This window comes from Nipponia nippon, unplaced genomic scaffold (genome assembly GCF_047370975.1).
Source record: "Nipponia nippon isolate SJK-2023a ecotype South Korea unplaced genomic scaffold, ASM4737097v1 scaffold_19, whole genome shotgun sequence".
Classification (NCBI taxonomy): domain Eukaryota; kingdom Metazoa; phylum Chordata; class Aves; order Pelecaniformes; family Threskiornithidae; genus Nipponia; species Nipponia nippon.
In genome coordinates, this window is record NW_028262335.1 from 5,633,912 (window position 1) to 5,661,324 (window position 27,413).

Below are 27,413 nucleotides of genomic sequence, written 5' to 3' on the forward strand. Positions count from 1 at the left end.
TCTCCCCCAAACCATAATGAGAATTAAAGGCACTTTTTAATTAAAAAAAAAAAGCCACAGAAATAGGCACGTGAATTCTATGTAATGTCTTACATTAAAGAATGAGATTTTATGAAAAGCAATGAAAGAGAGATAAAAAGCCCTATGCCAGGCAAGAAAGGATTAAGGAGAACATGTTGGTTTAAGCAGTCTCACCCCACAGTGCCAGTTCCAGATGGCACACAATAACAAGCGGATAAAACACAGTGAGAAAGTAGCTGCTAATTTAGTGGTAAAAGTAGGCGGGCTGCAGGTCACATCCTCTGAGACACTAACAAAGATGTTTCCTGCTCAGTCATGCTGTTCCAAGTCTAAACCAGGTCTGTCTGCAAAACCTGGAGCTTATGCAAAAGAGGCTGCACCTCATTTGTTCTACAGGCATGATAATCCTGTAGAGGAGGAGATCTAGACATGCAGTATTTTGAGAGGTCCTGGCTAGGGGAATGAGAACTTGATAGTGCAACTGAACTGTGAAACGTTGTGAGGTTATAGAACGCTATTTGGTAAGAAGACTTAAAACAGCGTTGTAGGATTAGTTCCAAGAGGGATCAGCAAGAAGCCGCAGCAAAACTTGTCCAAAAACACGTGCACTACAAGCATATAAACAGTATCCAACTTCACTCTAAGACGACAGGTGAATGAAGTGTGGTACTTTCCTCAGCAGTCTGCAAGCCCAGCTGCTCCAGGCATTCACGCTGAGGGGTGTGGGACACATGGGGACACCAGAAAAAATACCGCTGCACAGACTCACCACCAGGAAGAAGGTAAGCTGCTTAAATGAAGCCTACAAAAGGGCAAGTTAACTCCCACCAGTACTTATCCCCACTCTCTTCCAATAGCTAAACCTTCCCCATCAAACGACTTCCCTTCTCTCACAGAAGTAATACAGTGACCAACTCACCTGCAGCATCAGTGACTTGAAACTTGCTGGGATCAGCCCCACCACTGTCTCCTTTGGTGGTTGCTACAGATGCTTTAAAGGCTTGAGTGATTTCATGGAAAAGTTTTGGTGTTAGGTTTCTCTGGGGAAAGAAGAAAAAGGATTGTTGAGGAGAAAAAGCAAGCAATATTCTGAAACACTGAGGCACTTTACTGGGACAGGAGTATTGAAATTCATTGTAAGTTTCATTGCAAAAATAGCTCCATCCTACAACACAAAGGAAAAATGTCAAGACAGCATTAATGAATGCTCACGGCCTTCACTTGCTCTAAAATGGGCTTCTAGGGCTTTTAATTGCTTGAGGGTTGAGAAGCAATGAATCAGTTGCAAGCAACTATCCAATTTGACCTTTCCCTCTCAGCAGCAAGCCATTTCATCACTACTCAAAATGTGACTAAAAAAGTTCTTGGAGCTGCCAAAGGCACAATGCTTAGCAAGAGGATGAAAAAAGCAGAATTTAACCATTCTGACCTCTTCTGAGCCACACAAGTTTCTCTAGCTTCTCCCTCAGATGGAGCGCAAGTACTCTAATCTTGCAGCCCAAGAAAAATTGCAAAGACAAATCGTGCTGAAGTAACAAGAGCTCTAGGAGTATGACCTTGTATGCAGGACATACATCTGCTCTGTAGATTTTTGTGAAAGATGAACAAATCAAAAGTCGGTCTTTTAGAGGCAGCGACACATGTGGAAGAATGTTTAAAGGAAAACACTCAAGTGCCTTGTATTCCAACTCCCTTGCTCACCTCTGCAGCTTTTTTCCATTCTTCAACCATTTTCAAGCTCACGGGGATGAAAGAGACTCTTTTCCGCTTGACTGTTTCATGTTCTTCTTCTTCATCTTCATCACTTGCTTCCTAGAGAAGTCAGTACCAAGACTGAGAAAAGGTTTATACACTTCTTCTCTGGCCCCATCTCTTTTGCTGAGTAGCTACTAAAGAGGAAGGCAAGCAGGCAGCAGTGAATTTTATTAATGCTGTTATCAGCACTTTGTGCAAAGCAGTAATAAAATCATGGGTATTACAAATTCCAAAAAAGCTACTTAAGCCCTGCAGCTTTGCTACATAAATACAATGTGCAATAACATAAAAAAGAAACATCAAGGAGAAAGGGTATCACTTGAGGCAAAACAAACTCCCATTGGGAAAGGAGACACAAAACCAAAGCCACAGAGAAAATACACTCTAAGGCTCTGCTTTCACAATCTTTAACGACCTCCTCATGCTCAGTTCAAATCCACAGCTGACTTGATTACAAGCCTGTACACCTGCAGATGATCTTTGGGGAAGCTCCTCCCCAGCCATCTGGGCCACTAAAAGCCCAAATACACTTGCAATGAAACTCAAATGCTTAACGTGTAAGTAATTGAAATAATTGATTTCAGCACTCTGAAACAGGGCCCAGTACCTCCAGTGTATCAGGTGGTATGTGCAACCTCTCCTCCTCCTCGTCAGAACTGTCTGAAGCATCAAAATTCAGTAATGTGCGATCATTTTCCTCCAAAAACTTATAAAATTCAGGATCTTTGTCCTTCAGCCGGGCAAGCTGATCTTTATGTTCAGATGCCTTTCCCTTCTTCCTGATAGATAAGAATTAACATGCGTTTATTCATTGCTCAAACTTCTGCTGATGCTGTAAGAAAAGCAAGCAACTTCTGGGGACTAAAGCACACCTGGAGCTAATTTGAATGGTGATGGATTTATCAGGGCTGTGGCCACAGTCCTGTATCTCGTTTAACACCTGCTCTAGAGGACTTACAAAAGGTTATTTTCATTCAGCACTAAGAAATCTTGAGAGCAAACTATCAGGTTGTATCAGGATACTGACCAGAGGTCATGAAAACATCTTGCAAAAACAAAATAATCTGTTTCTCAATCTCTCAGAATTACTCTCACAAGCTTTTTGTAAAGAATGCTGAAAGCTATACTGCCAGAGAAATCTGACAATGAAAGCTCAGTAAAATCTGATCTGGTACTAAAGAATTGTTTTGGCTTCTAGGAACGACCAGCAGTGCCCAGGCACTACTTCGTCACTTTCCACCTGCAGACACTCCAAGGCCTCCAGTAAGAGCAGATACACACAAACTGAAGAAAAACAAAGTAAGCTTTGCCTGACTCCAATATACCCTGTAAAAGATTAAAAGCATACATAAGCTTTTTTCCACTGCAGTTACTGAATTGACACAGGTATGGCCAAAAACCCGACTGCTCTGTACTCCATAACCACACTGCGGTCTTGAACGCAGCCTTTTTAGGCACCCCTGACGCAGCCTGTCCCAGAAGCAGCTCATTCTATGGCAGATGCTACAACGAAGCAGTAGTAAAGTAAAAGTAAAAAGAAGGGGGAGAGACCCCCGGCCCAGCCCGCCCAGCGGCCTGCCCTCACCTCGCAGCCGGCCGGGCCTGCAGCGGCTGCCTCGCCTTCCCGCCCTGCCGCCGCTGCGCCGCAGCCCCCTTGGCGGGCCTGGCGGCCGCCTCCTCCTCCGAACCGCCGTCAGGCTCCGACTCGCAGCCGGCGGCGAGGAACTCGTCCAGGCTCAGCTCCGCCAGGCTCCTGTGGGGACCGTGACAAGGGGGGGAAGCTCAGCGGGGAGCCGGGCCGGCAGCGCCGGGCCTACCCGCTCACGGCGGCCCGGGGGCCGGCAGCGCGGGGCTGACGAGCCGCCCCTGGGCCGACGGTCCCGATCCGCCCACCCTCCCCGCCCGCAGAGCGCTGCCGCCGCCGCTCACCTCTTGCCGGCGGCCGCCATGCTGCCCGCCCCGCTCCAACGCGGCCGCCGCTTCCGCTCCCAGCGTGCCGCGGGGCGCCCGGGCCGCGCCCCCTCCCCGCCCCGGGCCCGGCCCCCCCCCCCCCCGGCTCCGGCGGCCGGGCCGCGGGCTGCCTCGGCGGGGCCGGTGCCACGCGTGTCCCCGCCCCACACAGCACGGGCCCCCGCACCCGGTAAGTGAGCGGGGCGGGGCGGGGCGGGGCGGGGCGAGCTCCCCGTCCCCCGCAGCCCGGTGACACGTGCGCGGCGGGATTTAACCGCGGGGGGGCCGGGCCCTGGGCAGCTCTCGCACGGCTCCGCGGCGGGGTTATTCCGGGTGAGGGAGGAAGCCGCAGCTGCCGGGCTGCCCCCGGTCCCGTCCCGCCGCGGCCCGACCCGAGGAGGAGCCGCGCACCTGCCCGCCCCCTCCCCGCCGCCGGGCCGGTGGCAGCGGTGCGGGCATAGCGGCGACCCGCAGCATCCCACTGGCCGGGCTGGGCCGTCGCTGCGCCGGAGCCGTGAGTGCCGCCGGGGAGAGGGAGGCGAGGGGGCAGCGGCAGCGCCGGGCCGGGGACAGGGACTCCGCGGGAGCGCCCCGGGCGGGAGCGGGGTGACCGGGGGGGGGTCCGGCGGCAGGAGGACCCCCCCGGGGCAGCTCTCCATCACTCCCCGCCGCTGCTCCTGCGCTGCCGGTGGCGCGTCCCTCCTCGGAGAGCAAGTTCGGCGGCCGGGGAGCGACGCGGCAGGGCCGGCGGAACCCGGGGCCGCTCGGCAGCGGCCGCCCCTGCTGCTCGCCCTCCGGACCTCGGCCCCGCTCCGTAGCCGAGGCCGGCAGCGTTTCTGCGCTAAGTGCGCTCTCCTTCCCTGTCCTCTGCCAAGTCCTGGAGCGAGCCCTTTGGTAAAGGAAAAAGCTGCAGCTTTGGAGCCTGGCGAGATGCTGGGATCCAGGGAGTGGCTGTGGAGAGGCTCTGACAGTTGCGGTTTTGCTTACCCTCGGTGGAAGCACGCGGGCTGTTTGGTATCATCGGCTGCGGGAGAGCTGAAGGGCACAGGGAGAAACGTTGCCACAGGTTTTCTGGTAACTTGGCAGGGGGGGAAAGCAGGAGGCAGCTTTTTTCTGGCCTCTGCAGTGACCATCAGGGCAGAGAGCTCTCCTCCAGCTACAGCATCTCTGTTTGTGGAGGTGGTCCCGGGGAGCAGCAGGCCAGGGCAGGCGGCTGGTTTGGCTCTGCTGGCTGAGCAAATACCTCCCTCTCCGAGGAGTGCTGGCCCTGGGACCTTGGCTTCTCTAGAGCAAGGAAGAAATGCAGCGGTCGGGTGGCTGCCCCTGCTCTCTGTACATCGGTTCACGGCCACCGACTGACCGGACTTCTGTGCCAAGCTAGAAAACTGCAGAAACGGTGGCCTTGCTTTTATGGGGCCTCTCTGTAAAGGAAGCCTGCTCTCCTTTGACTTCAATGGCTGCTGCCCGATGAGCGCTGTCTTGGGTCGCTCTCCGTTGCTGGGGACCAGAAGGAGGGAGCTTAGTTCTGGAGTGATTCAGCAGCTTGTAGATTTTCAGGTGCTTTTGATCCTGACAGTCTCCAGGTGCGCTAGGCTGATGCAGGTAACTTGTTGCCCTTAGGGCAGGGCACAGGTGAGATGAGCCTCAGAGAGCCACTGCCCCTTTTTGGTACGGATGGTCCGAAGGCATGAGCTGCATTTGAGGATGGGAGGAGGGATGGGGCCTCCACAACAGATTTGGGGGGGTCTGTCTGCTGGTGTTTTGCACCAGGAGGTGCTGGTTTGTTACAAGTTCGCTGTTATGTGGCTCGCTAACACTTCAGTGTGCTTTTGGTTATCGCTACAGCCAAGCAATCACCTCTGTGGAATCTCTCCCCTCTGTGCCCCAGGTTTCTTTTGTGACCCATGAGCATCTGCTGGAAATACGTTATTCAGCACGGCAGTGAGTAAGACTCCTAGGGATCTTGGGTGTAAAGATCTGAGTTTACTTCCTGAGAACTGATTCATGAATCCCAGCAAACAGAATCTAATTCAGAGCGGACCAAGAGCTGGCAGGTGTGATAGTCACCTGCTCTCTTGGCTTGACAGTCTAGGATCCAAATGGAGTTGCTCTGTAGTATCTTGGGTAGCTAGGATGGTCCCTTATGCTTTCTGTCAGCTAAGGTCAGCTTGGTGAGGGTGGCAATGGAACCTCTTTGCTCTGCTAGCCCATCTGGTGGCCATCCGCCCTTGCCCTGATCCGCATCAGTCTCTGTAGATGGTGTGGCACATGAAAATCAAGGCAGGCCTTCTCTGAAGACTGGAGATCTGCTGGGGAGACTGTTCTGGGTTCTGGTCTTGCTTTGCTGCATTTCAGGCTCAGCAGCTCAAAAATCAAACAGCCATGCTGAAGTCTCAGTGCTGGCTTCTGTATTTTCTCAGGTGCCAGAGCGTTGCCTCCAAACCCTTAGGCAAGCTGGACTTGGTAGCAAGAGAAGCTTCACCCTTTCCACCTGGCCTGCTAGAACTGGCTGCAAACCACGCTGCCTCCTCTAAAGGATGTGACTCCTCAGGGACAGGAATTCAAGCTCCTTCAGCTGAAATTCCCAGGGTCTGGGACCGGCTGACCTTGGCAGACCCCCAATGTACCAGCAAACTCAAGGCCATTATGTCACACGCTCCTCATAGCTCGCTTCTCACATACGTGGCCTGTACTGCTGCCTGCGAGAAGATGTGAGGGAATTCTCTTAATTGTTTTCTGGCTTGAAAACAGGCTCCTACTGCTCCACAGTGTGAAGCACTGAGCTTGTTCAGAAGAGGAAGAGCAGATCTGCTTACGTGGTCCTGTATGTCTACATTGCCAACCCACGCTACAATGGAGGCTGGTAGGAGGCTTCGTAAGCTGTCTGTAAACGTGGTGCGGGCCACGCAGTCTCTGCAAAAGGGATGAGGCCAGGGCGCAGCTGGTGACCTCCTGGTTCGGAGAGTCGCTCGTAAGCAGCACTTCACAGGGCATCAGCAGCAGCATTGTTCCCTGGCTTATCCCTCTGTAAACGGTCCGCTTGCCTGTTTGCAGCCAGCAGACCTGAGTGCTTTTTCCTTCTTTCCTAGCCTAGTGCTGGAGCCACTAGGCCATGCTGCCTCGCGTCATGGAGTCAACTTTCCCTTTAGAAGCCAAGTGGTAGCTCGTGCTGAGTCTCACCAGATTCATCGCTCTCATCTGACATCAGGGCATTGCTGAGCGGTAACAACCCGTTCTGAACTGGCCCACTGCCACCTACTCGAGACGCCATCACCTTGCACAGCAGACAGGTAAAGGGCACAATCCCTCTTTGAATAGCTGCTGGCCAAGGATGTTGCAGGCAGGGAGCTCCTGGGCAAGTCTAGGAGCCAGGAATATTGAGATCCTCTGATATGGGCTGCCTCCAATGACCGGAGTGCTCTTGTCTTGTCTGTTTACCTGTCTGAAAAATGAGTTGAGGACAGAGATGTCTGTCACGGGGGAGGCTAGAAGGCCATCAGGAATACCACAGTGATGGACAGTGCAGCTGAAGCTGTTAACTGTCACTCTGCTGCCTGGAGAGAAGACTTGCTTGATGCCTACATGTAGAGGTTTGGCACTGCTTGTGCCATAAAGTAGCACTGGATGTGACAGTAGCTCCTTTCCAGCGTCTGCTGGGTGACGGTGCGAGGGGGGAATTGGGACATGACCCACATTTCCAGTCCTTGGCAGAGGCAAAGGGCTCCTTTTGCTTAGAATTTGGTGTGCTTAGTGCTGGACTGTAGGAACTGCTGTCTAATCCCAGTGCAACTGGAGATCTGCACATTTTGCTGAGCATCTCAAGGCATGAATTAGTTTCCATTTCTTGTTTCTTCCTAACCTTAGAATTGGGCAGTCCCAAACCTATTTGGGTCCTGACCCTTACAACCAATTACTCAGTGACCCAAATGTTAGCACAGATGCCTCTCAGTCTCTCAACCATGGAGTCCTGGTTGGAGCTGCTGTGATCCCCTGTGTGCAAAATGCTAAAGGTGAAAGCTGAATTCGAAGATGTCTGCAGGAGGAGTTGCTGCCTGTGTGAAGTGTGCATGAGAGAGGGAGGAGGTTGTGTACCCAGAGAGGCACTAAGCAGGCTGGGTACCCTTCATCTCTTTTGGGTGTGGGAATGTCCCAGTGCAGGTATTGAGGCTCTGCCTTGCGCTCCCTCCTCTCTCAGCTAAAGCACTTCTGAGCGTGAGCTGGGGTAACTGAGAGCAACTTTGAGCTGAGTTTCTGAACAAAACTCCCCAGGAGTAATGGGGAGACAGGCTTTAATTAGAAAAGACCTCCAACCTTCTGTGTGCACCAGAGCCAATTGATTGCAACCCACTGAGTTGCTGAAAGACACTGAGTAGGTCAATGTGCTGAAGGCCCTTCTTGCCCGAAGCCAGCACTGTCTCTGTGCTGTAGAGCTGGCAACTGTGTGCAGTTTTCCCCCATCCTCCCCACCCCCTTGCCGAGGCTCCACATCCTCCCTGGCAGCTTGTCACTTCTCTGCAGATGTCTAGACAGGAGGATTCAGTGCGTGTCAGTTATGCCTAATTCATTAAAAAAACCCAAACCCTACTGAGAGCTGGGGATTCTCAGTCCTGCAGACTCAGCGCTGTCTGCGGTGCCCTGTGCTGCCTTGAGGCTAGCTCAGAGCAGATTAATTCCACCGATCGGCAGGAGCAGCGCGTGCCTCGCCCTCCCATCCGTAGCAGGGGGCTTGGGGAATAGAAGGCAGATGTGGTCAGGAGCAGCGCTGGCAGCAGGAGCAGAAGAGAGAGGGGAGGAGGTGAAGAGGAGTGTTTGGGGCTGAGGTGTGTGCTCCTAACCTCTCCTTGCAACTCACCCCGGTTGTGTGTTCTTGGCGTGCTCATGTCCTCCACTGTGTCCATCGGGAGCTGGCAGAGGGGTGCAAGGTGTCCAAGTCCTCAATCTGGCTGTCTGAAACTGCCAGCTTCCTAATTCTACTGTCCCTCCTGCTGTCTCTGAGGGCAGAGCTGGTGCTAGGAATGACAGCTCCCCTTGCCACGTTAAGTCACATTTCCATCAATATTTGCGGCTCTGACCTCTGTATAGGTGCAGCTGTAAATCAGCCATCACAGTAGCGACGGCTGGACCTGCAGTTCAGAGCATCTAGTTCACTTGCTGGTCCTGAACTATAAGGTCTCTCTGCTTCCTTGCAATTACGGGCTCTTCTGGGCTGAACACACAATTAACCTTATATTAAAAAGACTGAATGTGAGCTGCTGCACGCTGTCGGTGTCTGAATTCCCTGGATGCAGGTAAAGTGTTACAGGGGCTGAGAAGGGACTGAGCCCCAGAGTGTTGTATTGAGGGGGATAGAGTTTTCTGTCTGTGTCAGTGACGCTAACATGACAGGTCCTGGTGGGGACAATTGCCTAGATTTAGTGCCTGCTTTGCATCTGAGTCCTGGGCATATACAGCTGGATGATTTCCAACCCTCTTTGATTGTGTTTATTGTGGGAAAGGGAGCAGGAAAGGTAGGAATGCAATATATTTTGTAATGGGCAGTGCCAGGCCCTCTGAAAGAAGCAAGGATTTGGGATATCCAAGTTTGAGGTGTAAGGGCAGGTAGTGTATATCTGCCATAGCTTGTGAAAACAGCCCTGGTGTCTTAGACATGCCTTCTGCAAGAGGATTACTGATGCAAAAATGCTGCTAGTCATCTGGTAGTTTACAGCCGCTTTTTAGATGCGGGCTTCAGAGCCATGGACAGGGTTCAACAAAAGGGATAGCTCAGCCAAATTAACGGGGCCTCCACAAAGCAGTAAGGAAGGTGAAAATTTGCAGGCCTGCAGTGTACTCGGCTGCATCTCTGGATGCTGGCACACGCTGCGTTAGTGGTCTTACTTTGCAACAGCGCAGCAGCAGTTATTGTTACTGCCGGCTCAGCTGTTTGCGTCCCTTGACTGTTGAAGGGAAGGAGGAGAACACAGGAGCACATCTTCTTCCCAGCCCTGCTCCCAGGAGGAAAGAAGCTACGTGCGCTTGTGTGCACACCCACACAACCGGGCAGGGGCTTGCCTGTGCCCCTTAGGCTGCCCCCATCTAGTCCTACCCTGAGCTTTAATGTGCATTGCACGTTTCAGTTCTTTGGGGGAATGCTGAATTGCAGGAGGCTGCTTACTGGCAAGTGACCCCTCTCAGAGGGGTTAAAAATAAGAATTCTGACTTCTGGTGTAGGGGAGACAGAGATGCACTTGGAAGCAGCGATTCCTGACTGTGCCTCCACTGTCAAGCTCCTTCTTCCCCAGGGGTCCATGCGGTTGCTCTGCCCCAGGATGAGTTTTGCTGTGCTGTTGTGGAGGGCACTGCTTTGGCTCCAGCGCTCAGAATGGAGGTCTGAAGCTGCTGAGCACAACAGAGTAGTGCTGCCAGCAGCCCCTTCCTGCCTGGGGACAGAGCCAGAGGAGGTCCGTAGGCAAAAAAAAGGGCTTGGCGCTGGGGGTCGATCTCCCAGGCACAAAGGAAGGGGGAGAACCCCTCCTCTGAAAGGGAAACTGGCAACATGGTGCCACCTTATTGACTCAGGTTGTGCTGCGCTCTGCTCCGTTAGTGCCGTGACGTGCTGGGGTAGTGAGTGCCAGCCTCACTTAAAGTCTCATCCTGAAGGTCTCATGGCAGCACTTCTGTGGGAGATGCAGTGCTGGGCACAAAACAGGGCTTTGTAGCTGATTTACCAGAAAAGAGGTACTGGGATATCAACGTAGGAACAGGGCATGCATGGCAGTGATGGATTTAAGCATGACTGTATGTCAGGCCTTGGAGTAGGGGATGTCACCTCATCCCCAGCAAAGCCTCGTCCCCAACATCTGACCAGCTGCACAGGATGTGTCTTTGCGGTCTCCTAGCTAGCCTGGCCGACACAAAATCTCCATCCAGGCTGTCAACAAAAAGCCATTCTCCAGGGCCTTCCTGGGGAAAGGGCAGGCTCTGAACTTTTCCCTGGAGGATACTCTGTTCCCTGTTTATTGCTCAGCATGCTTCTTTTCACTCTCTGCAAAATATGTTTTTTTGTGCAAAGAGAACAGACCTCCCTTTGGGCAGGGATCATTTGCATTAATTAACAGAGCTGTTATGCATGGCCACGCTCTGTCGCATAGGAGCCAAACAAACGCCTTCTTTTTTTTGTCATAACCTAAGAGTTATTACAAGTCAGCCACCGCATCCATTATAGCTGATGTGTAACACGTGCATTCATGCTGCTGCGTGTCCCACAAAAGTGGGCTTGTGTTTACTTCCCCCCGCTGGAGCTCTGGACACTGCTTTACTGTCTCTTGGGGTCCAGGCACTGTTCCCCATTAATTATATCTTAGCAGTGCTCTTAGACCTTCATTTCCTGGGAATGAAGTTTTACAAGGAAATACGGAATATTTAGTGCTGCCAGTGAGGCTGACAGTTCAGGCACAGGGAGCAGCACAAGCAGCAGTGGGGTGTCCTTTCCCTTTTTCCCCACTGATTATATTCTGACCCATTAAAGCAAAAGAGCTCCGATGGGAACAAGTTATTGCAGAGCAGAGGGAGCACTGGGAAGTGGGACTGAAGGGGCTGTACCTTAGGCCAGGCCCATGCTGGTGTTCCCTGCACTTCAGGATGGTAACCTTTTCCCAAGGTGGCCGGTGGGTGGGCGAGCTGCCCTTCAGGGGAGGGATTGCTGAGGCTGTAGTGCAGCTGTAGCGAAAAACCATCAAGCAGAGTTGGTTCAGGCTGCCTGCAGCTGTGGGTCAGGTCAGCTGTGGACTGTCCCCTGGTGCAGGGATGCTCGTGGGAGCCCAGTGGCAGTGCGGTGGCTGGGGTGGTGTCTCCCTCTGGTCCTGCTCCCTGCTCGGTCATGTCAGAGACCAAGTGACACGGTGGTGGTGTAGCTCAGGGTGCTGGTGTTTCAGTCGAGCTCTTCAGAGCTCTGTGAGGTGCATGTCAGCCCTCACTGGTGACGGCAGGGTGGAGAGGGGGGCGAGCAATAGCTGGTCCTTGCCTCTTGGTCATGGGAATCATTGCAAGGGAAGATAATGTCACCCTTGTCACTCTCTGCATTTGTACTTGCCCAGAGTTGTGCAATGACTCAGTGGCAGGGCTGGGAAGAGAGCCCAGCACTTCCGATCCTCTTTGGAAATGCGTTTGATTACTGTGATGCCAATGCATCGGCTACAGCAACCTTCAGTCTGTTGTGCCCTCTGTGTCTCCCCGACCGCTGGAGCTGGGTTGTGTGCTACCCCCCGCCTGGCTGGGGTGGGAAACCTTTTCTCACCAGTCTCCGAGAGTGCAATGAGAAGCAGTCCCATCTTCTCCCTGCTCCTCTGCCCTGTCCTGCGCTGTCCCCCCCAGTCCTCCCACTGCTGCGGAGCCGGGAGCTCCCATCCTTTGCTACCAGTGCCCAGGAGGGGCAAGGCGAGTGCTCTCAATTAGATCTGGGATGTGACTTAAATACTGATGGGGAGAAGTATGCTCAGCAGTGTATTAAAAAAATAAACCAGCTCAAGCAGATCAGGAAAACCCTCAGGCTTGCAGCTAGGGAGGGGAATAAAGGCGAGAAAGCACTGTCCACTCTGCCACTAAACCAGGTCTGGGAAAGGAGCTCTTGAGCCCAGGTAGAGATGCTGATAATGATAAACCCCCTTCATGTGGGCACCTCTCATCCGGCAGTGTCCATGCATGTGAATTAACACGCTGAGGGTGTCCTAGGGATGTTGCAGCTTTCTGAAAAGCTCAGCTGAGGGGTGTGGGAGGAGAAGGCCAGTTAACTCATGGGCTCTTCTTTCCTGTCAAGGGCACAATGGCATCCTACTCTCATTGCTGGAAAGCATCAACAGGCATTGCCTTTGTTGTGTGCCCGTGAGTCTTCCCTGCTGACAGAGATGAGGAATCTCATACCGTGCAGGATGATGCAAATAGAAGAGGGCATCGCAGGCTTCTCTCCTGCTCGGGAAAGATGTTTATTCATCTTTTTTCCTCCCCCAGACTCTAGTACACGATACAATTGCTATTTAAAAATGAATAGATGGCTGCATTCGTGGCTGAGCAGGCACAGCATGGTGGGTTTCTATTTTTAGGCTCAGCACGGCTGGCGACGTGTAGGTGTCGTGAGGAGCACAGAGGCTGAGGGGATTCTCTCGCCGCAGGGATGCGGGGGCAGGCGCACGAGTGCAGCACATGGGCTTTTTTTTTTTTTTTTTTTTTCTTCAAGCTGCCTTTTTTTCCTGCTCCTTCCTCCTGCTGCTCAGTCATTCTCTCTTCACTCCCCCAACTTTCCTTCAGATGCTGGTGGCAGGGAGACAGTCAAATGCCTTTTGAAACACCGTGAGCAGCCTAGATGCAGACAGCATGGAAAGAGAAAACATCTTTGCACAAATAAATGCTCTTATTCCTTGATTAGGCAATTTTTGTTTTCTGCAAGCCAATCAAGTTTATACTCCTGCTCCCTGCCTGGGCTGTCCCAGATTGTATGGAAGGGCTGTCCCGCTCCGTGCTCAATGGCGTGTATGTGCAGACTGAGTTCTGCATCGGGTCCCAGCTGCTCGATCAGCATCTCTGTTCTTTGTTGTCTGTCCCTCCTGTCAGCCTTGTCAAACAAAAACTGCCTGAAGTTCAAAGTTACCTCCTGGAAGGACAGCCAGGGGCTCAGCCAGGGCTGCTTCCAGGGAGCTCGAGGAGCTCTGCTTTGCCTTGCCCAAACTGCCTGCTAGGCTGGCGCAGGAATAGGAGCCTGCGGTGCTGGAGCAGGGCTGTTTGGTGCGGCCTTGAGGCTGCGGTGAGGTTGGATGTGCCTGGGTAGAGGATGCTGGAGGGAAGTGGAGATCAGGATCCTGTTCCCTAACTGACCACCTGGGAATCCCCTGCCTCTGTCTGAAAAGAGGCCTGAAATATAAAATGGCAGGAAGAGTCCAGTTCCAGGTCTGCAGGATTCTGTGCTGGAACTGTAGAGCTCTGTGCTGCAATTGCTTTTGCCCTCTGCCTCATCCTCCTGAATTGTGCGGGCACAATTGTGCGGGACAACAGCTCCCTGAGCTTAACTTTTGAAGGCAGGCGCGCACATTACAGATCTCCTAGCATCTTCTGGAAGCTGGAAGGGAACAGCCAGCACTTGAAGAGCTGTGGTCTATAACATCACTCTTGCCTTTTAGGATATGGGATTCCCTGGTTATTTTTTGTTTAGGCTAATCAGGGTTGTCATGTTCGCTGTCTCTGGTGGTCTGTTTAAGCTGTGTTTGATCAATGCAGGACTGGCATGCCCTGGTGAGACTAAGATCAATGCTTCTGCTGACATTACATAGAAATGCACCTTGTTAGGCAGATTTGGAGATGGTGCAACTTCAAGGAAAACCAGTGTGAGCACATATGTTTAGAGTGGTACCCTTCTGAAGGCAGGTAAGGAGGATATAGATCCAGAGATGAACACAGCTGGGAAGCAGCGAGTGTCGCAGAACAGAGAAGAGTCTCGGCATCACTTTGCATGACTTGTGTTCTTCCAGGGACTGTCTCCTCCCTGTTGCTGGTTTGTGAGCAGGATGATGTTTCCCTGGCAGGGGCTGATTAGGCAGGAGCTGTTCTCGTGCAGGGTCTTTAAGCAGTGGCGGGCACACTTGGGGCCTATGGGAATTGTCTGGGGCTAGAGCTATTCCTGCCTGGGTAATGCTTTGGTTTTCCCCCATGTCAGTGCTGCTGAGAAGGGAAAGCCCACCATCTACCACCTGCAGCCATGGAAGGGGGTGTGCAGCTCCTCAACCGCGACGGCCACAGCATCTCCCACAACTCCAAGCGGCACTATCACGATGCCTTCGTGTGCATGAACCGCATGCGTCAGCGCGGGCTGCTCTGCGACATTGTGCTCCATGTGGGCACCAAGGAGATCAAGGCCCACAAGGTGGTGCTGGCGTCCTGCAGCCCGTACTTCCACGCCATGTTCACAAGCAAGTAGTGTCCTCTCTTCCCCATGGCCTGGGTCTCCCTGCTCTTCAAACCCTCTCTTGCCTGCAAAGCCCTCCACTTTCTGTCCTGCTCCCTATTCTTACTCCCCTACCCTACGGAAATACGAAGCCTGTAGATCATGTCTGTGAGCAAGTGCAGTAATGTTCCTCATTTGGCTCCCTTCCATGAAGCTCTTTGCCCGTAACCCCCCCCACAGGTATCCTGATGCCCATCCTGCAGACATGGACCCCATTCCCTAGAGTATACTGCTTCTTCTCCTTGCTAAGAGGTGGGCAGGAGACCTTTCTGGGCTGTGATGCGGGGCTGTGGAGGTGGATGTGGCTTGTTCCATGCATGGTCAAGTCTTACTGAGGGGAAACAATCCTGCTGTGGGACTTTGTTCATGTCTAGTATCTGTGTTGCCCTAGATGAGATGAGTGAGAGCCGCCAGACCCACGTGACGCTGCACGACATTGACCCGCAGGCCCTGGAGCAGCTGGTACAATACGCTTACACGGCTGAGATTGTGGTGGGCGAGGGGAATGTGCAGGTAGGAGCTTCCTCCCAAATCCCTCCTCTCCACAAAACAGTTCTGTATGAGACTTACCTCCCGGGGGCTCTTCTCTCCCTCTACTCAGCACTTTCAGCTGTTGTTCTGTGACGGCACCTGGATCTAGCAATGGTCAGGGAGTTCAGCTGCTCCCCTGCACCCAGTGGTGTGGTTCCTGCGACTGCTGTGGCTGGGAATGGCTCCTCAAAGCACTGTGCAATGGCCAGGTCTAGTCCTGAGCATCTGCCATTCTCCTGCCATCTCCTGGCCCTGTGGGGATTTACCAGTGTCCTCCTCAGCTCTTCTTTAGCTTAGTCCTGTTGGAAACAAAAATGCTTTGTCCTCTATGTGCTTGTGTGCCTGAAGGTGCTCAGTAAGCCTGTTCTGTTATTGACTTGCAGTGAGAGGAGGGTGAAAATGGTTTCCTTGCCCTGGAAACTCTCTTTTCCCCCATTCTTTTCCACTGCCAGACACTTCTTCCTGCTGCCAGCCTGCTTCAGCTCAATGGTGTGCGGGATGCTTGCTGCAAGTTCCTCCTCAGCCAGCTTGACCCATCCAACTGCCTGGGGATCCGGGGCTTTGCTGACACGCACTCCTGCAGCGACCTTCTCAAGTCTGCGCACAAGTATGTCCTCCAACACTTCGTGGAGGTGTCCAAGACAGAGGAGTTCATGTTGCTGCCTCTTAAACAGGTGAGGTCCTGATGGGAGTGTGAAGGTATGAGTGTGGCGAGGCTTTTCATGCTCTGTCCTGGAAGGCACAGCGTGTGTGTGTTGAGCCTAAGGAACCTGCACTGAGGGGACAGGGTTTGGCAGGGGGAATGTACCCAGATTCTGTGCTTTGGTCCTCTCTGTTCAATGGAGAGACAATACATGGGAAGAGTGCTGTCAGAGAGCGAGCTTAATGCCATGTGAAATAGGGATGGGAGGGTAGCACGGAGGATAATTGCTGTCGCTGGTGCTTGCCACGTGAGCTCTGAGCACACTGCCCTCTCTCTGGGAGCACAGGCCAAGGAATAAGTCCTGGCTGCCCTGGTCATGTAGCTGTGATATTTAATTCCAAGCTCAGCTGATGTTTCCCGCTGCTCTTCACATGGTGCCAGTATGGCCCCTGGCTCAGCGCTGCCTGCAGGGTGCTGTGCGGTGCCCTGGCCAGCAGGCATTCCCAGTCCTTGCTCTGCATCACCCAACCCTGTATGGTCCCTCACCAGGATACAGACGCGTCCCTTCACCCGTTCTCGGGGCAGTGGGTTACATGGCAGCAAGAGGAGGGTACAGATCTCTGCTTGCTCCAGCTCCATCGTCCTTGGCCGGTGAAGTGTGTGCTGGGAACAGCCAGGGCACCTGGCTCTATCCCATGAAATATTGAAGGGACACGTGCAAGCAGAGTCGTCTGCCTGATCTCACTGATGTTGATTGGAAGTGTCAGGCATTGCAGCAGCTTCAGACGCAGAAGGGGGAAAATGAGCCAAAGAGGATGATGAGGGCAGAGCTGTCTCCACACCAGTGCTGCAAGGAGAGGGGAGGCACAGCTGCACCTGCCTGATTTGGGGGACGCGGTTGCTCTTTGGATCCTTCTGTATCCAGTGAGAGAGAGTAGCTCTATACCCCTCAACCGCCAGCACCTACAGGAGGCGAGGGCTCTGCCTCTGGCAGTGCTGTTCTGCTGGGCCAGTTACCTGCGTGTGTGAATGTGTCCTTTCCTCCCAAACCACACCAACCGACTCCTGCGCTTTCCACCCCGCTCTGCAGGTGCTGGACCTCATTTCTAGTGACAGCCTCAATGTGCCATCGGAGGAGGAGGTATACCGGGCTGTGCTCAGCTGGGTCAAACACGATGTGGACAGCAGAAGGCAGCATGTCCCCAGGGTGAGTCTGCTGGGGAAGGTGGCCTGGTTCTACCCACCAGCTCCGAGTCCCTGGTCTGGGTGGATACACAGCTGCAGGGTGGCCAGAGGGCAGGGACAGCAGGTCCCTGCCACAGCACTTCCAGAGATGAGGGTGTTGCTGAGAAAGTTCAATCGCACAGAGTGAAGTCCAAACTATTGACAAATCTGAGGGGGATGCCCTGTCTGACCCCTGGCAGCTTGGGCGCACGGAGGTCTGGGGAGGATGCAGGCAGCAGGAGAGGTCAGCTTTGCCTGCAGCCTTCCCGAGCTTTCGCGTGCATCCTCAAACAAAAAGCTCAGGCAAATTTGAGCAGGGACTTCTTTAACTGATGCTTTTGTCTCTCTGTATCTGCACCTTGGAGCATAGGTCTGCGAGCCTCCTGCCTGCCAAAGGTGCACCTGGAGAAGACATGGTTAAGCCCTTGCTTGTGGGGCTGCCAGTGCTTGGCACAGCATGGGCACCCTCTCACGGATGCAGCCTCGCACTGCAGTAGAGGCTGTGGGTGCCTCCAGCAGCCCCGGCCTCCTGTCATCTTGCTGCTCGAATGCTTCCAGGCAGGCAGCGGGTAGAAGCAGTGGGAGGAAGCATCCCTAGGTGTCCTCCCGAAGGGTGGGACTGAGATGGGACAGGGTGAGAAAGACTTGAAGGGTTTCCCCTGGGTTTCCACCTACCCCAGGGCTTGACCCTAGAGAAGTTCTGTCTCCACCTTTGCTGGTTGTGTACACTCAAGCATCCCTCCTGTGGGCAATGCAGGCAACGTGGGACATGCTGGGCAGAGGGAGGTGGTGTCTGGGCTCTGCAGCCCTGCAGCGAGGATTCTTACTTGTAGCATGAGTGCTGGAAGAGGATGTGGGTACCAGCAGAGGGCAGGGGGGATCTGGGGTGGCTGTGGGACGTGTCGCAGCCAGGCCAAGGGCTCCTGGCTCTGCAGAGACATTAAGGCTGAATTGCTGCATGTGCTTTGGTGCCCTTTGTCACCGGGTGCCTGTCCTGCCAAGCGAGCAGGATGACATCTCCAGGTGGAGTCAGCCTTGCCAGGATCCCTGGGGTTTGTAGGGAAGATGTGGGGCAGCACTGGGATGAACCCTTCCCACCCCGCTGATGGGGTGCGATTCCTCTCCCCTCAGCTTATGAAGTGCGTGCGGCTGCCCCTGCTGAGCCGGGACTTCCTCATGAGCAACGTGGACACAGAGCTGCTGGTGCGGCATCACTCGGAGTGCAAGGACCTGCTGATTGAAGCCCTCAAGTACCACCTCATGCCGGAGCAGAGAGGGGTCCTTAGCAACAGCAGGACGAGGCCGCGGCGCTGTGAGGGGGCCAGCACCGTGCTCTTTGCTGTGGGTAAGGCCCTGCCACGCACACACGTACATGCAAACCCCTTCTCAGGGCCTTGGACTGTCGTTTGCTCTGTTTGCCATCCTGTGCGCAGGTGGGGGGAGCCTGTTCGCCATCCATGGGGACTGCGAGGCCTATGACACACGGACGGATCGGTGGCACATGGTGGCCTCCATGTCGACTCGCAGGGCCAGAGTGGGCGTTGCTGCCATTGGGAACAAGCTGTATGCTGTGGGCGGGTAAGGAGGGCACGGGAGCCTTCGGCAGCCTCTGAACAGAGCCGATGGTGAGAGCGGCACAGAGCTGCTCTGGGAGCAGAGACGGCCAGCAGAGCCTCCCAGGGCCAGCCTCCAGATGAAGCAATCCAGTATCTCTGGGTTACTAATTGCAGGAGTAGCAACTGAAAACTACTTCCCTGCCCCTGCAGTTCCAAGCAGTGAGTTTGCTAGCTCTCTGTTTGGTGCTGGCTATGTCCTGGACTTGCGCTGCTTCCTCCCGTTTGCCTTAGCCCTATGCTGCAGGCTGCTAAGAGCCTGCTGACTCCCCAGCCCACCTCCGCCCTGGTGTGTGGGGGCCCTCTGAGACCTCCTCTCTTGGCAGACCACCAGGAGAGCTCAGCTAAGGGCTCTGCACTGTCAGCAGGTGCTTTAGTGCACTCTGTCTTGAGGAAGCTGGGCAGGGGGCAGAGGGGAGGGATGGTGACAGGGACCCAAGGCTCTTGGTCAGCTCCAGAGCTGTAGGACCAACCTACAATTCAGGCTTCCCAGCTCTTACATGTTCTCCCTTTTTTCTCCCTGCAGCTACGATGGGACCTCTGATTTGGCCACAGTGGAGTCCTATGATCCTGTCACCAATTCCTGGCAACCTGAGGTGTCCATGGGCACCAGGAGGAGCTGCCTGGGTGTAGCAGCGCTTCACGGGCTTCTCTATGCCGCTGGGGGGTACGATGGGGCCTCGTGCCTGAACAGGTAGGGGATTGCCTTGCTCCAGGCTCCTCCACTGCTCTTGCATGCACTGTCCTTGGTGCTGGGTGCCTGGGAGCCCCCAAGGCCTGCTCCGGACAGACAGACTGGCCCCAGAGTAGATGTCTTGCAATCCAGCTCTGTCTTTGTGTCTTTGGCACAGGCAAAGTTTCTTCAGGGGAAAAATCATTTTGTAGCCCTGTGCCACAACAGAATATAGCCTTTGTCAGTTCTTCCCTCCATTTTCCCTGTCTATTCCCAAGCTTCCTTGGGAGCTGCCCCTGAGAGCCTGTGTCAAACAGCTTTGACCTGGGCTTTGCCAGTGTCACACCTTATGTTCCTGTGTCCCTGCCTGCTGCAGCGCAGAGCGGTACGACCCTCTGACAGGCACCTGGACATCCATCGCTGCCATGAGCACCAGGAGACGCTACGTCCGGGTGGCAACGCTAGGTGGGTGATGGCGTGAGGACCTGACTGACTTCTGTGCAGACTGTCTCTTCCGTTTCTGGTGGTTCCTTTTGATGTTCTTCTGTTCTAGTTCCTGCCCCTTCTTCCTAAATTCCCTAGCTGTGAGTCCGGGTAGCCCAGCCATTCCTCTGCCATGTCCTGCCTCTGTCGTCCTCCTCAGTCTCCTTAGTTGGGTTTCATCACGTTCTGGAGGCAACTCCTGAGGGGACCCACAACTTGTTCCTCAGCTCCTTTGTGCCCCTTTACTTTGGAGCAAGAGGGCTGGCTATGGATGATCACCTATCCCTGGAAAGGAAGAGACAATCTTATTCCTCCTTCATTATAAAAGCAGGACAGTCCTTTTACTGATGATCCAAGCAGTAGTGCAGGGTCAAAACTGTCTCTACCAGGGGTGTCACAACATTAGGTGCAATGCTGTGATATCTCCTGACTCCACTGAATGAGTCCCCTCCTTAAGGAGGATGCAGTGTGAGAACTGGCCACTTCACTGTTTAATGCAGCTATGGAATTAATGCAAGTACCGCTCTCCACCCTAGCAGGTGCTGGACCTCCCTGGGGACGCCAGGGTAGCATGCTGCACCCACTGTCCCAGGAACTGCTGTGCGGTGTCCCTGTGGTGCCTCTCCCCGCCCTGTTCTCTGATTTCAGCTCTCAGTGCTGACTCGGAGGTTCCCTCCCCTCCATCACCAGCTCATACTCTCTGCCTGCCACAGCCTTTATTGGCATTCCCCTGCTCCAGCCTCCACTGCTAAAAATAACCCATTGCTCTGGTGGGGAGCACTTACAGCTCCCATAATGAGGAGGTCAAGAAGTGGCAGGCGAACGAGCTCTTTGGGAAGCTTGCAGTGTGGCAGAGAAATTGCTTGATGAATATTTCGGAATGCTCTGTGCTGCAAGGGGAGGAGGAGCTGGGGGAGCCCCGCAGAGAGGAGCTTGGCTGCCTGGGGAGCGGGAGGCACTGGGGCTCAGCTGGCACCTGTATGGGCACCCTGTGCAAGAGTTGTGGGAGGCTGTGCTGGGACTGGGGCCACGCTCTTTAGCTGACTCCTATGCGTGTGTGACTGTCTTTGCAGAAGGCAACCTCTATGCCGTTGGGGGATATGACAGCTCATCCCACTTAGCGACAGTAGAAAAGTATGAACCGCAGGTAAATACAAGAGAGAGCATGCCTGGTAACCCTTTTCCTTCTCCCCTCGTTATGGCTGCCTGAAAGGGCCCTGCAGAAAGCTGAGGGCCACACAAGTTGCTAGAGAACTTAGCAGACAGTGAGAGATCAGCTATGGTGATCTCTTAACAAACAGCTGCCGTAGCTGAAGATGTGACACTGCTAGCGAAGTATTGCAGCAGCAGTGGAGCAGAAGGTGTGCCCACATGAGCCTGTGCAGCACAGGCATGCCTGCCTCCTTGGAGATTAAAGCCACCATGTGTGACTATGAGATGGAGTGGGTATCAGCCCCCTCTCTACCTCTTCTGCAGGGGCAGAGTATCTGGGGTGCAATCCAGAGCAAAGTGAGCCAAAGCTCATCCAGGCAGGCGCCAAGATATCTCTGAGATTTTCAACCACCAGAACACTCTCTATCCCTGTTGCTTGTAGGCCAGCTCAAGTTCTCTAAGAAGAACAGTTCTTGTTCATGTCCTGAGCTGTTGCCAGCTTCCAGCTGAGGTCCTTGCTGCATGCACATCCAGAGCAGTTAGCGGGGATTATGGCAGGCTGGGAGCATGTTCTGGGCCTGGGGTCTCACAGCTCTGTTAGAGCAGGCTAGATCACTGCAAAAAGATCAAAGAGAAGGTCCTGGAGGTTTTTCATGAGCTGTAAAGCCACAGTCGTGACTTGTACAAATTTGAAATAGATACAGCTCAACCCCCATGACTGGGCTGGGATTCAGCTGTGACGTGACTGGTGGGCTGGCACAGAGATCTCTGTGCTCAGGCCCCTGGGATGGCAGGACTCCTGCCAGCTGTGGCTGTGCTTTCCTGAGCCAGTCGTCAGAGGTCTCTCCTGGGGCCTGCAGCTCTTCCTGGGGGAGAGTTGAAGAGAAAAAACTGGGGTCCCCCCAAAAGTTTTTTTTGGGGGAGGACCATTATGCGAGGAGCTGTGTGGCTAGAGCAGGACTAATATCACAGGACTGGGTTGGCAGGGGTACGTTGGAAGTGACTTGCACACCTGGCTCACAAACATTGCCTCTTCCCAGATCAACACCTGGACGCCCATTGCCAATATGCTAAGCCGCCGGAGCAGCGCAGGAGTGGCCGTGCTGGAGGGGATGCTCTATGTGGCTGGCGGCAATGATGGGACCAGCTGCCTTAACTCTGTTGAGCGCTACAACCCCAAAACCAACACATGGGAGAGCGTGGCACCCATGAACATCCGTAGGTAAGGAGCTCTGCCCCTGCCACACTCCTGAGCTGCAGGGGAGCCTCAGCTGCTGCAGCCAGGAATGGGGATCCCATCTCACAGAGAGCCTTGCCTTGTTTGGCATTGCAAACCGTAAAATGCAGACCGTGCCCCAGGGCCTGGCTGAGGCTGCAGTTGGCTGGCTCTGTGCTGCTTGCAGAAAGGCAGCCCACGCTCCCTGCTGCACTGCGAGGGACTGGCGCATGTGTGTGCCAGGAGGGCAGAGCAGGGACCTTCTGCAGCAGGCGTTTCTGCAGAGGGTTTTATTCTCAGCAGTCTGTGTGGCCGTAAAGAACCAGGTGGTATAGCTGGCTGAGGCCACATAGGAAATGTTGCTGGGCTGCAGGAGGATTTAAGGCTTGGAAGTCCGAGGATTTTAGGCTCTTAGGGCCTGTTATTTAGAGGTGGCACTTCTCCAGTGGCAGGAGGTATCAGAGCAAAGGGGAAGATCTGAGGCTCTATACTGCGCTCTGCCACTGACTGACTGTTTGAGCCCCAGTAGTTCATTTTCACTGGGCATTTGTGAGGCCGGGCACTCCTTTTTGTGGGGCTACAGAGCTCTGGCCAGTTCATCTGAGGTGCTGAGCTACATCCCACATACGCTGTATTTGAGCCTCACACCCCGGTGGTCTGTGCATGGTCATTCCAGGAGCACCCATGACCTGGTGGCCATGGATGGGTGGCTGTATGCAGTGGGTGGCAACGATGGGAGCTCCAGCCTAAACTCCATCGAGAAGTACAACCCCCGTACCAACAAGTGGGTAGCAGCTTCGTGCATGTTCACACGCCGGAGCAGCGTGGGGGTGGCTGTGCTGGAACTCCTCAACTTCCCGCCCCCCTCCTCACCCACCCTGTCGGTGTCTTCGACGAGCCTTTGACAAAGAATCAGGACCTGCCTTACCTCAAGGGGACAGGGGTGCCTGGCGGAGCGCTAGGCCAGCGTGGCCCGCCCCGCGGGGCAGCCGGTCGTTGTAGGAGGAGAGTGAAGGTACCGGCTGCTGCCTCCAGCCCCATCACTCCTGTGAACCCTGGAGCCATCCCCAGTCTTGGTGCACACATCGGATCAGCACGACCACAGCAGTTAGAAATGTGCTTCCTGGACGAGCACCCTCCTTCTAGAGGGCGAGGAGAGGGGGTGCTCTCTGCTCCGTTCAGACTCATCTCACCGCTCACCCAAAGGGCGTATATTTTCTTTGGGGAGGGGAAACTTTAAACCATTGCTGCTTCTTGGATTCACGTGATCCAGCCGGTGCCACACATACGAGCACAGTCAGCCTTGGAGGCTTCCAGGAGCCCTGTGGGGTGGCAGAGGTGAACATCACTCCTCCCAAGGACGCGGCTGAATGTGCAACCATTCCTCTGAATGTCACTGTAGCCAAACTCTTTACCGAGCCTGTTGTGCACTGTTAAAGACTCTGAGGCCACTGTATGGTTCTCAATGGTGTCTAATTGATGCCTTAAACACAAACAAAAGAAGCCCGGCTAAGGGACAGGGCCTGGAGGAGGTGAGATTCGGAGACAAAACTGGATGCCGCATCCTGAACCCTCCAGTGTTGCCATACTCAGCTGACCCCACCTCATTCACTAAGACCCCAGCTGCCCATTGCTCTGGGGAGTCCCCAGCCAGGCAGATGGGTTGAATGACCTTGTTTGCATCCATGCCACTGCTGTCCCAGGTTCAAGTGACTGTGCGGCTCCCTGCTCTCTGCATGTGGTCCTGGTTCACAGTTTGGCTGGGAACGGATCAGCCTGTTTGCTGTTCCCCTCTCTGCAAAGCAGATTCTGGGATTATGGAAAGGTATTGGTTCTTAAACAAGAACAGTCCAGCCTTCTAAATGAGGAGGATTGCCTGGTGTTACTTTTTTGGGTCTTAATTTTTTGCCTTTTTTTATTTGAATGCTAATATTTTAATTTTTAATGACTTCATATCCCTTTATTTTTTACACTATCCTTGTATTCCCTATCCCATCTGCTTTTAAGGCAGCAGAAGGGATGCAATTACTTTTCTCATTTGTCGATGAGATGATGACTGTGTCCTGGAAGACGTTCTCTATAGATGTGTGGGTGTGTGTGCGTGTGTGAGATACCGTCTGTACAGTGAAAACAGCATGGAAGGGACCATTTGCAATTAGTGACTCCCCAGCAATTAAGCAACCACTTTAATTAACTAAAGGTTGAATAAATTAGTACTAAGTCACAGGCCTGTCCTAGACCCACCTGTGCCATGGAACCTCTTGGGTGGTGTTTTCAATGCATATGCTGTAGGGTGTGCGTATGAGCCTTGAACTGAGAGATACTATCAGGTGTTCTCCACATTATAGAGGAATGACTCAACCACTGGTACCTCAATAGTCTTCAAATGTAGCATTGGAAATATGGTCTAACTGTTTGTTTTGAATGAATTCCTTTATCCTTTTCCCCCCGCTCCTTCTCATCTCTCATTTACAGAGTTCAGATTTCACTTCTGATGGTATTTGTTGGCCTAAATTTTCAAGTGGCTAGGGGTTTCTTCTTTTATCTTTTCTTTGGGGTGAAAGGAGAGTTTGAGACCAGACAGGGACTCCCCAACTTTAGAGACAATTTTTATGGCAATCTGATTTCTCCTGGACAGGTGCCTGCATGTTTTACAAGCCCACTTACAGTGCCTAACATTGGACACCTGAAATTACCAGCACCTTCTGAAAACCTGGGCTGCTTCTCCCCCCAGCCTCTCCCCAAGGACAGTCTGGGCTTCTCAGGCTGTGGCGGCCTTTTTGGCTTTTAGAACAGACTCTAAATCTGCTTTTCATTCCCATCTCGCTTGCCAAGCCTCTGCCCCAGCCTGTTACTGCTCAGCAGCTCTGCCATTCCTCTCTGTTGCAGAGGACCCTGCAAATGTCCAGGCTCTGCTCGTGCAGGTTGCCTCTTGGTCAACATAGAACCGTTTAGGTTGGAAAAGACCTTTAAGATCATCAAGTCCAACCGTTAATCTAGCACTGCAACTAACAGGGCAGTAGGGCTGCCCTAAGTAGGTTACATGAATCTCCTTTGTTCAAAGTAACGATGAAATCGGTGAAGTCTGCTCTGTTGCATGCGTGTGCGTGCGTGTGCCTATGCGTCAGTGAGGTCTCAATCCTTTTCTTCCCATTCCTATAAGCAACATCAGGATTTTAGTCTTCTGCTGGACTTGTATTGACCAGCGTACTCAAGGTGCCCCTGGCTCTAGGGTCCTCTTTGAAGGAGGATCAGCCCAAAAGCCCCACGGCCGTGTCAGAAGTGAAAGGTGCTGGCGCTGGGCCTTGGCCCGATGTGCCGAGGTCCTGCCGAGGCCTCCGTGTGAGGAATGGCGTAAGGACGGTGGAGCCCAGCCGGGCTGCTGAGGAGTACTGCACGACAAGGAGGGGCAGCGCAGGGCCAGAGAGCAACTGCTGAAGGGAGAAACAGGGCTGATTTCAAACAGGGATGAGTGGTTATAGCAGTGGCTCAGCTTCTGGTCCAACTGTGGCTGCTGTAGCGTGATGAGCGCTGCTGCCTTGGGGGGCGGCAGGCAGCAAAACCAGAGGGGAAGCGAGCCGTGGAGCAGGCTGAGAATTTTTATGCCATGTGCCCTTGGCCCCAGTTGTAATCTTTAGCAATTTATACTACAAATGGCGTGCAATGCTGTCCTGCCTCTTGAGGATCAGGGAAACGGGCAGTGTGACTCCTGTCACCAGCCGGTTGGGTCCTGAGCAATATCACCACTGAGCCTGTTCTGCAGAAACCTGGGGAGGAGGGAGCCTTTTGTGTCTCTGATGTACTAACTATGCAGGTGCTCACTGCTTTCCTGTAAAGGAGAAAGAAGGAAGGAAAGGGCAAAATACTTCCCCAGCAGCTTGCAGGGGTCCAGAGCACGCCGACCCACACTGTGTGGACACGAGGTGTCAGCATCTGCCCTGGGAGATCCCAGGGTGGAATTGCTTCTGGTGCTGCACATCCCTTGCTGAGCTGGAGGCCTCGGAGGGGATGTGCGTCTGTGTCTGTCTGTCTGTGCGTAGTACCCTATCTGAGGGGAGGAGAACTGTCAACTGTGTGTGGCTTTTCTGCCAGTTTTAGTTAGTGGTGTCTCACCCAAAATGTTACTTGTGCGATTTCCCATGTGAGCTTTTCGCAGCGGAGGAGCATCCCTGAGCGGGTGGCTCCGGGCTGTGTGTGTTGATGTGTTTTGCGCAGGGACCCCGGTGTCAGTCTGCGGTGAGACGGCAAGGCCAGGCAGGAGCCCTCGCCCCGACATGGGGGCGGAGGTTCGCTTGGCCTTACTGGTAGGCAGACCCGGTCTACTCCATGTCAAACCGTTGTCACTCTGATTTCTCTGTAAGTTATCTGACTTATTTATGTGGAACTCTGTTTCTCTGAATTTTTTGCACTACGTGGGATTGGGGAGGGGATACAAGCAATAGAAGCCAACACGTACAATAAAGATGTTTTCTTGAATACCGGATCCTGCCTCTTGCATCCTTCCTTGTCGCTTCTCTGGCCCCACTCCTGTGGAGGCAGGGAGCTGCTCCCTGTATTGCCCTGTGCAGAGGTGGGGAAGGAGCGGCAGGCTGCTGTGCATCTGTGCCTGAGCAGCCACCGATGAGATCTCATCTGCCTGGGTGCAGCTGCTCCAGGCTTTGAGGCATTTGCATGGAGCAGGGACAGGCACCCATCTGGAGGCCACTTCGGACCGGCCCTGCTGTTGTGGATGTTAGCAGAGGAGGCCAGAGGAGCCAAAGCCAGCTTTGAAGGAACTGCTGCACTACAGGTGAGCTAAAAGGTGCTCTTAGCCCAGGTCCTGGCCCCGCGCTCAGCTAGCTGGTGCTGGGTGCCTGGCCAGGAGGCTGTGGTCCCGCAGACAAGGTGCTTCGTATTCCCAGAGAGGGTGCTGTGCTGGGGCTGTCCACCACTCTATGCACCTTCACCCTACCCCAGAGAAAGGGCAGGGCAAAGATGCTGATGGTGGTGGAGACGGCTGGGAAAAGCCCAGCCCAAGGCACAGGGGCTTTAGAAGCAGACTGATTTGCACCTTTCCCTGCCATTAAATTCTCATTTGGTCTCCCTGGGACTCCCAGTCCTGCTGTTAACAGCTTTCCCCTGCAGTGGAAATGAAAACCAGATGGAAAACATTCTCCTTTACCTCCAGCTGCCACATGCATCTT

General features: G+C 53.8%; 2 protein-coding genes across 16 annotated transcripts in view; one reads left to right on the forward strand and one right to left on the reverse strand.

Moving 5' to 3' along the window:
- The window catches only part of NOC2L (NOC2 like nucleolar associated transcriptional repressor), a 56,381-nt gene extending 52,519 nt beyond the window's left edge, over nucleotides 1-3,862 (reverse strand). For all 9 annotated transcript variants that reach the window (XM_087755105.1, XM_087755108.1, XM_087755104.1 and 6 more), the window contains exons 1-5: nucleotides 3,706-3,862; nucleotides 3,362-3,529; nucleotides 2,384-2,555; nucleotides 1,723-1,833; nucleotides 941-1,061 (exon numbers count right to left, since the gene is read on the reverse strand). In XM_087755105.1, coding sequence (XP_087611231.1) covers nucleotides 941-1,061; nucleotides 1,723-1,833; nucleotides 2,384-2,555; nucleotides 3,362-3,529; nucleotides 3,706-3,725 — 592 coding nt within the window. In that variant the 5' untranslated portion in view covers nucleotides 3,726-3,862. The remainder of the gene's footprint in view (nucleotides 1-940; nucleotides 1,062-1,722; nucleotides 1,834-2,383; nucleotides 2,556-3,361; nucleotides 3,530-3,705) is intronic.
- KLHL17 (kelch like family member 17) lies at nucleotides 3,716-26,700 on the forward strand. 7 transcript variants are annotated; one of them, XM_087755113.1, is made up of 14 exons: nucleotides 3,979-4,240; nucleotides 6,147-6,589; nucleotides 6,816-7,016; nucleotides 14,408-14,660; nucleotides 15,087-15,208; nucleotides 15,679-15,900; nucleotides 16,960-17,076; nucleotides 18,225-18,438; nucleotides 18,527-18,671; nucleotides 19,233-19,400; nucleotides 19,756-19,844; nucleotides 20,936-21,009; nucleotides 22,055-22,236; nucleotides 22,907-26,700. In XM_087755113.1, exons 4-14 carry the CDS (start codon nucleotides 14,450-14,452, stop codon nucleotides 23,133-23,135), a joined length of 1,773 nt encoding a protein of 590 aa, XP_087611239.1. In that variant the 5' UTR covers nucleotides 3,979-4,240; nucleotides 6,147-6,589; nucleotides 6,816-7,016; nucleotides 14,408-14,449; the 3' UTR covers nucleotides 23,136-26,700. The 7 variants fall into 7 exon arrangements, with proteins under 7 accessions (XP_087611238.1, XP_087611241.1, XP_087611243.1 ...); XM_087755112.1 differs by lacking the exons at nucleotides 3,979-4,240; nucleotides 6,147-6,589; nucleotides 6,816-7,016 and adding an exon at nucleotides 3,716-3,916 and having other exon boundaries at nucleotides 14,408-14,614; XM_087755115.1 differs by lacking the exons at nucleotides 3,979-4,240; nucleotides 6,147-6,589; nucleotides 6,816-7,016 and adding an exon at nucleotides 3,836-3,916.
- The last annotated feature ends 713 nt before the right edge of the window (nucleotides 26,701-27,413 follow it).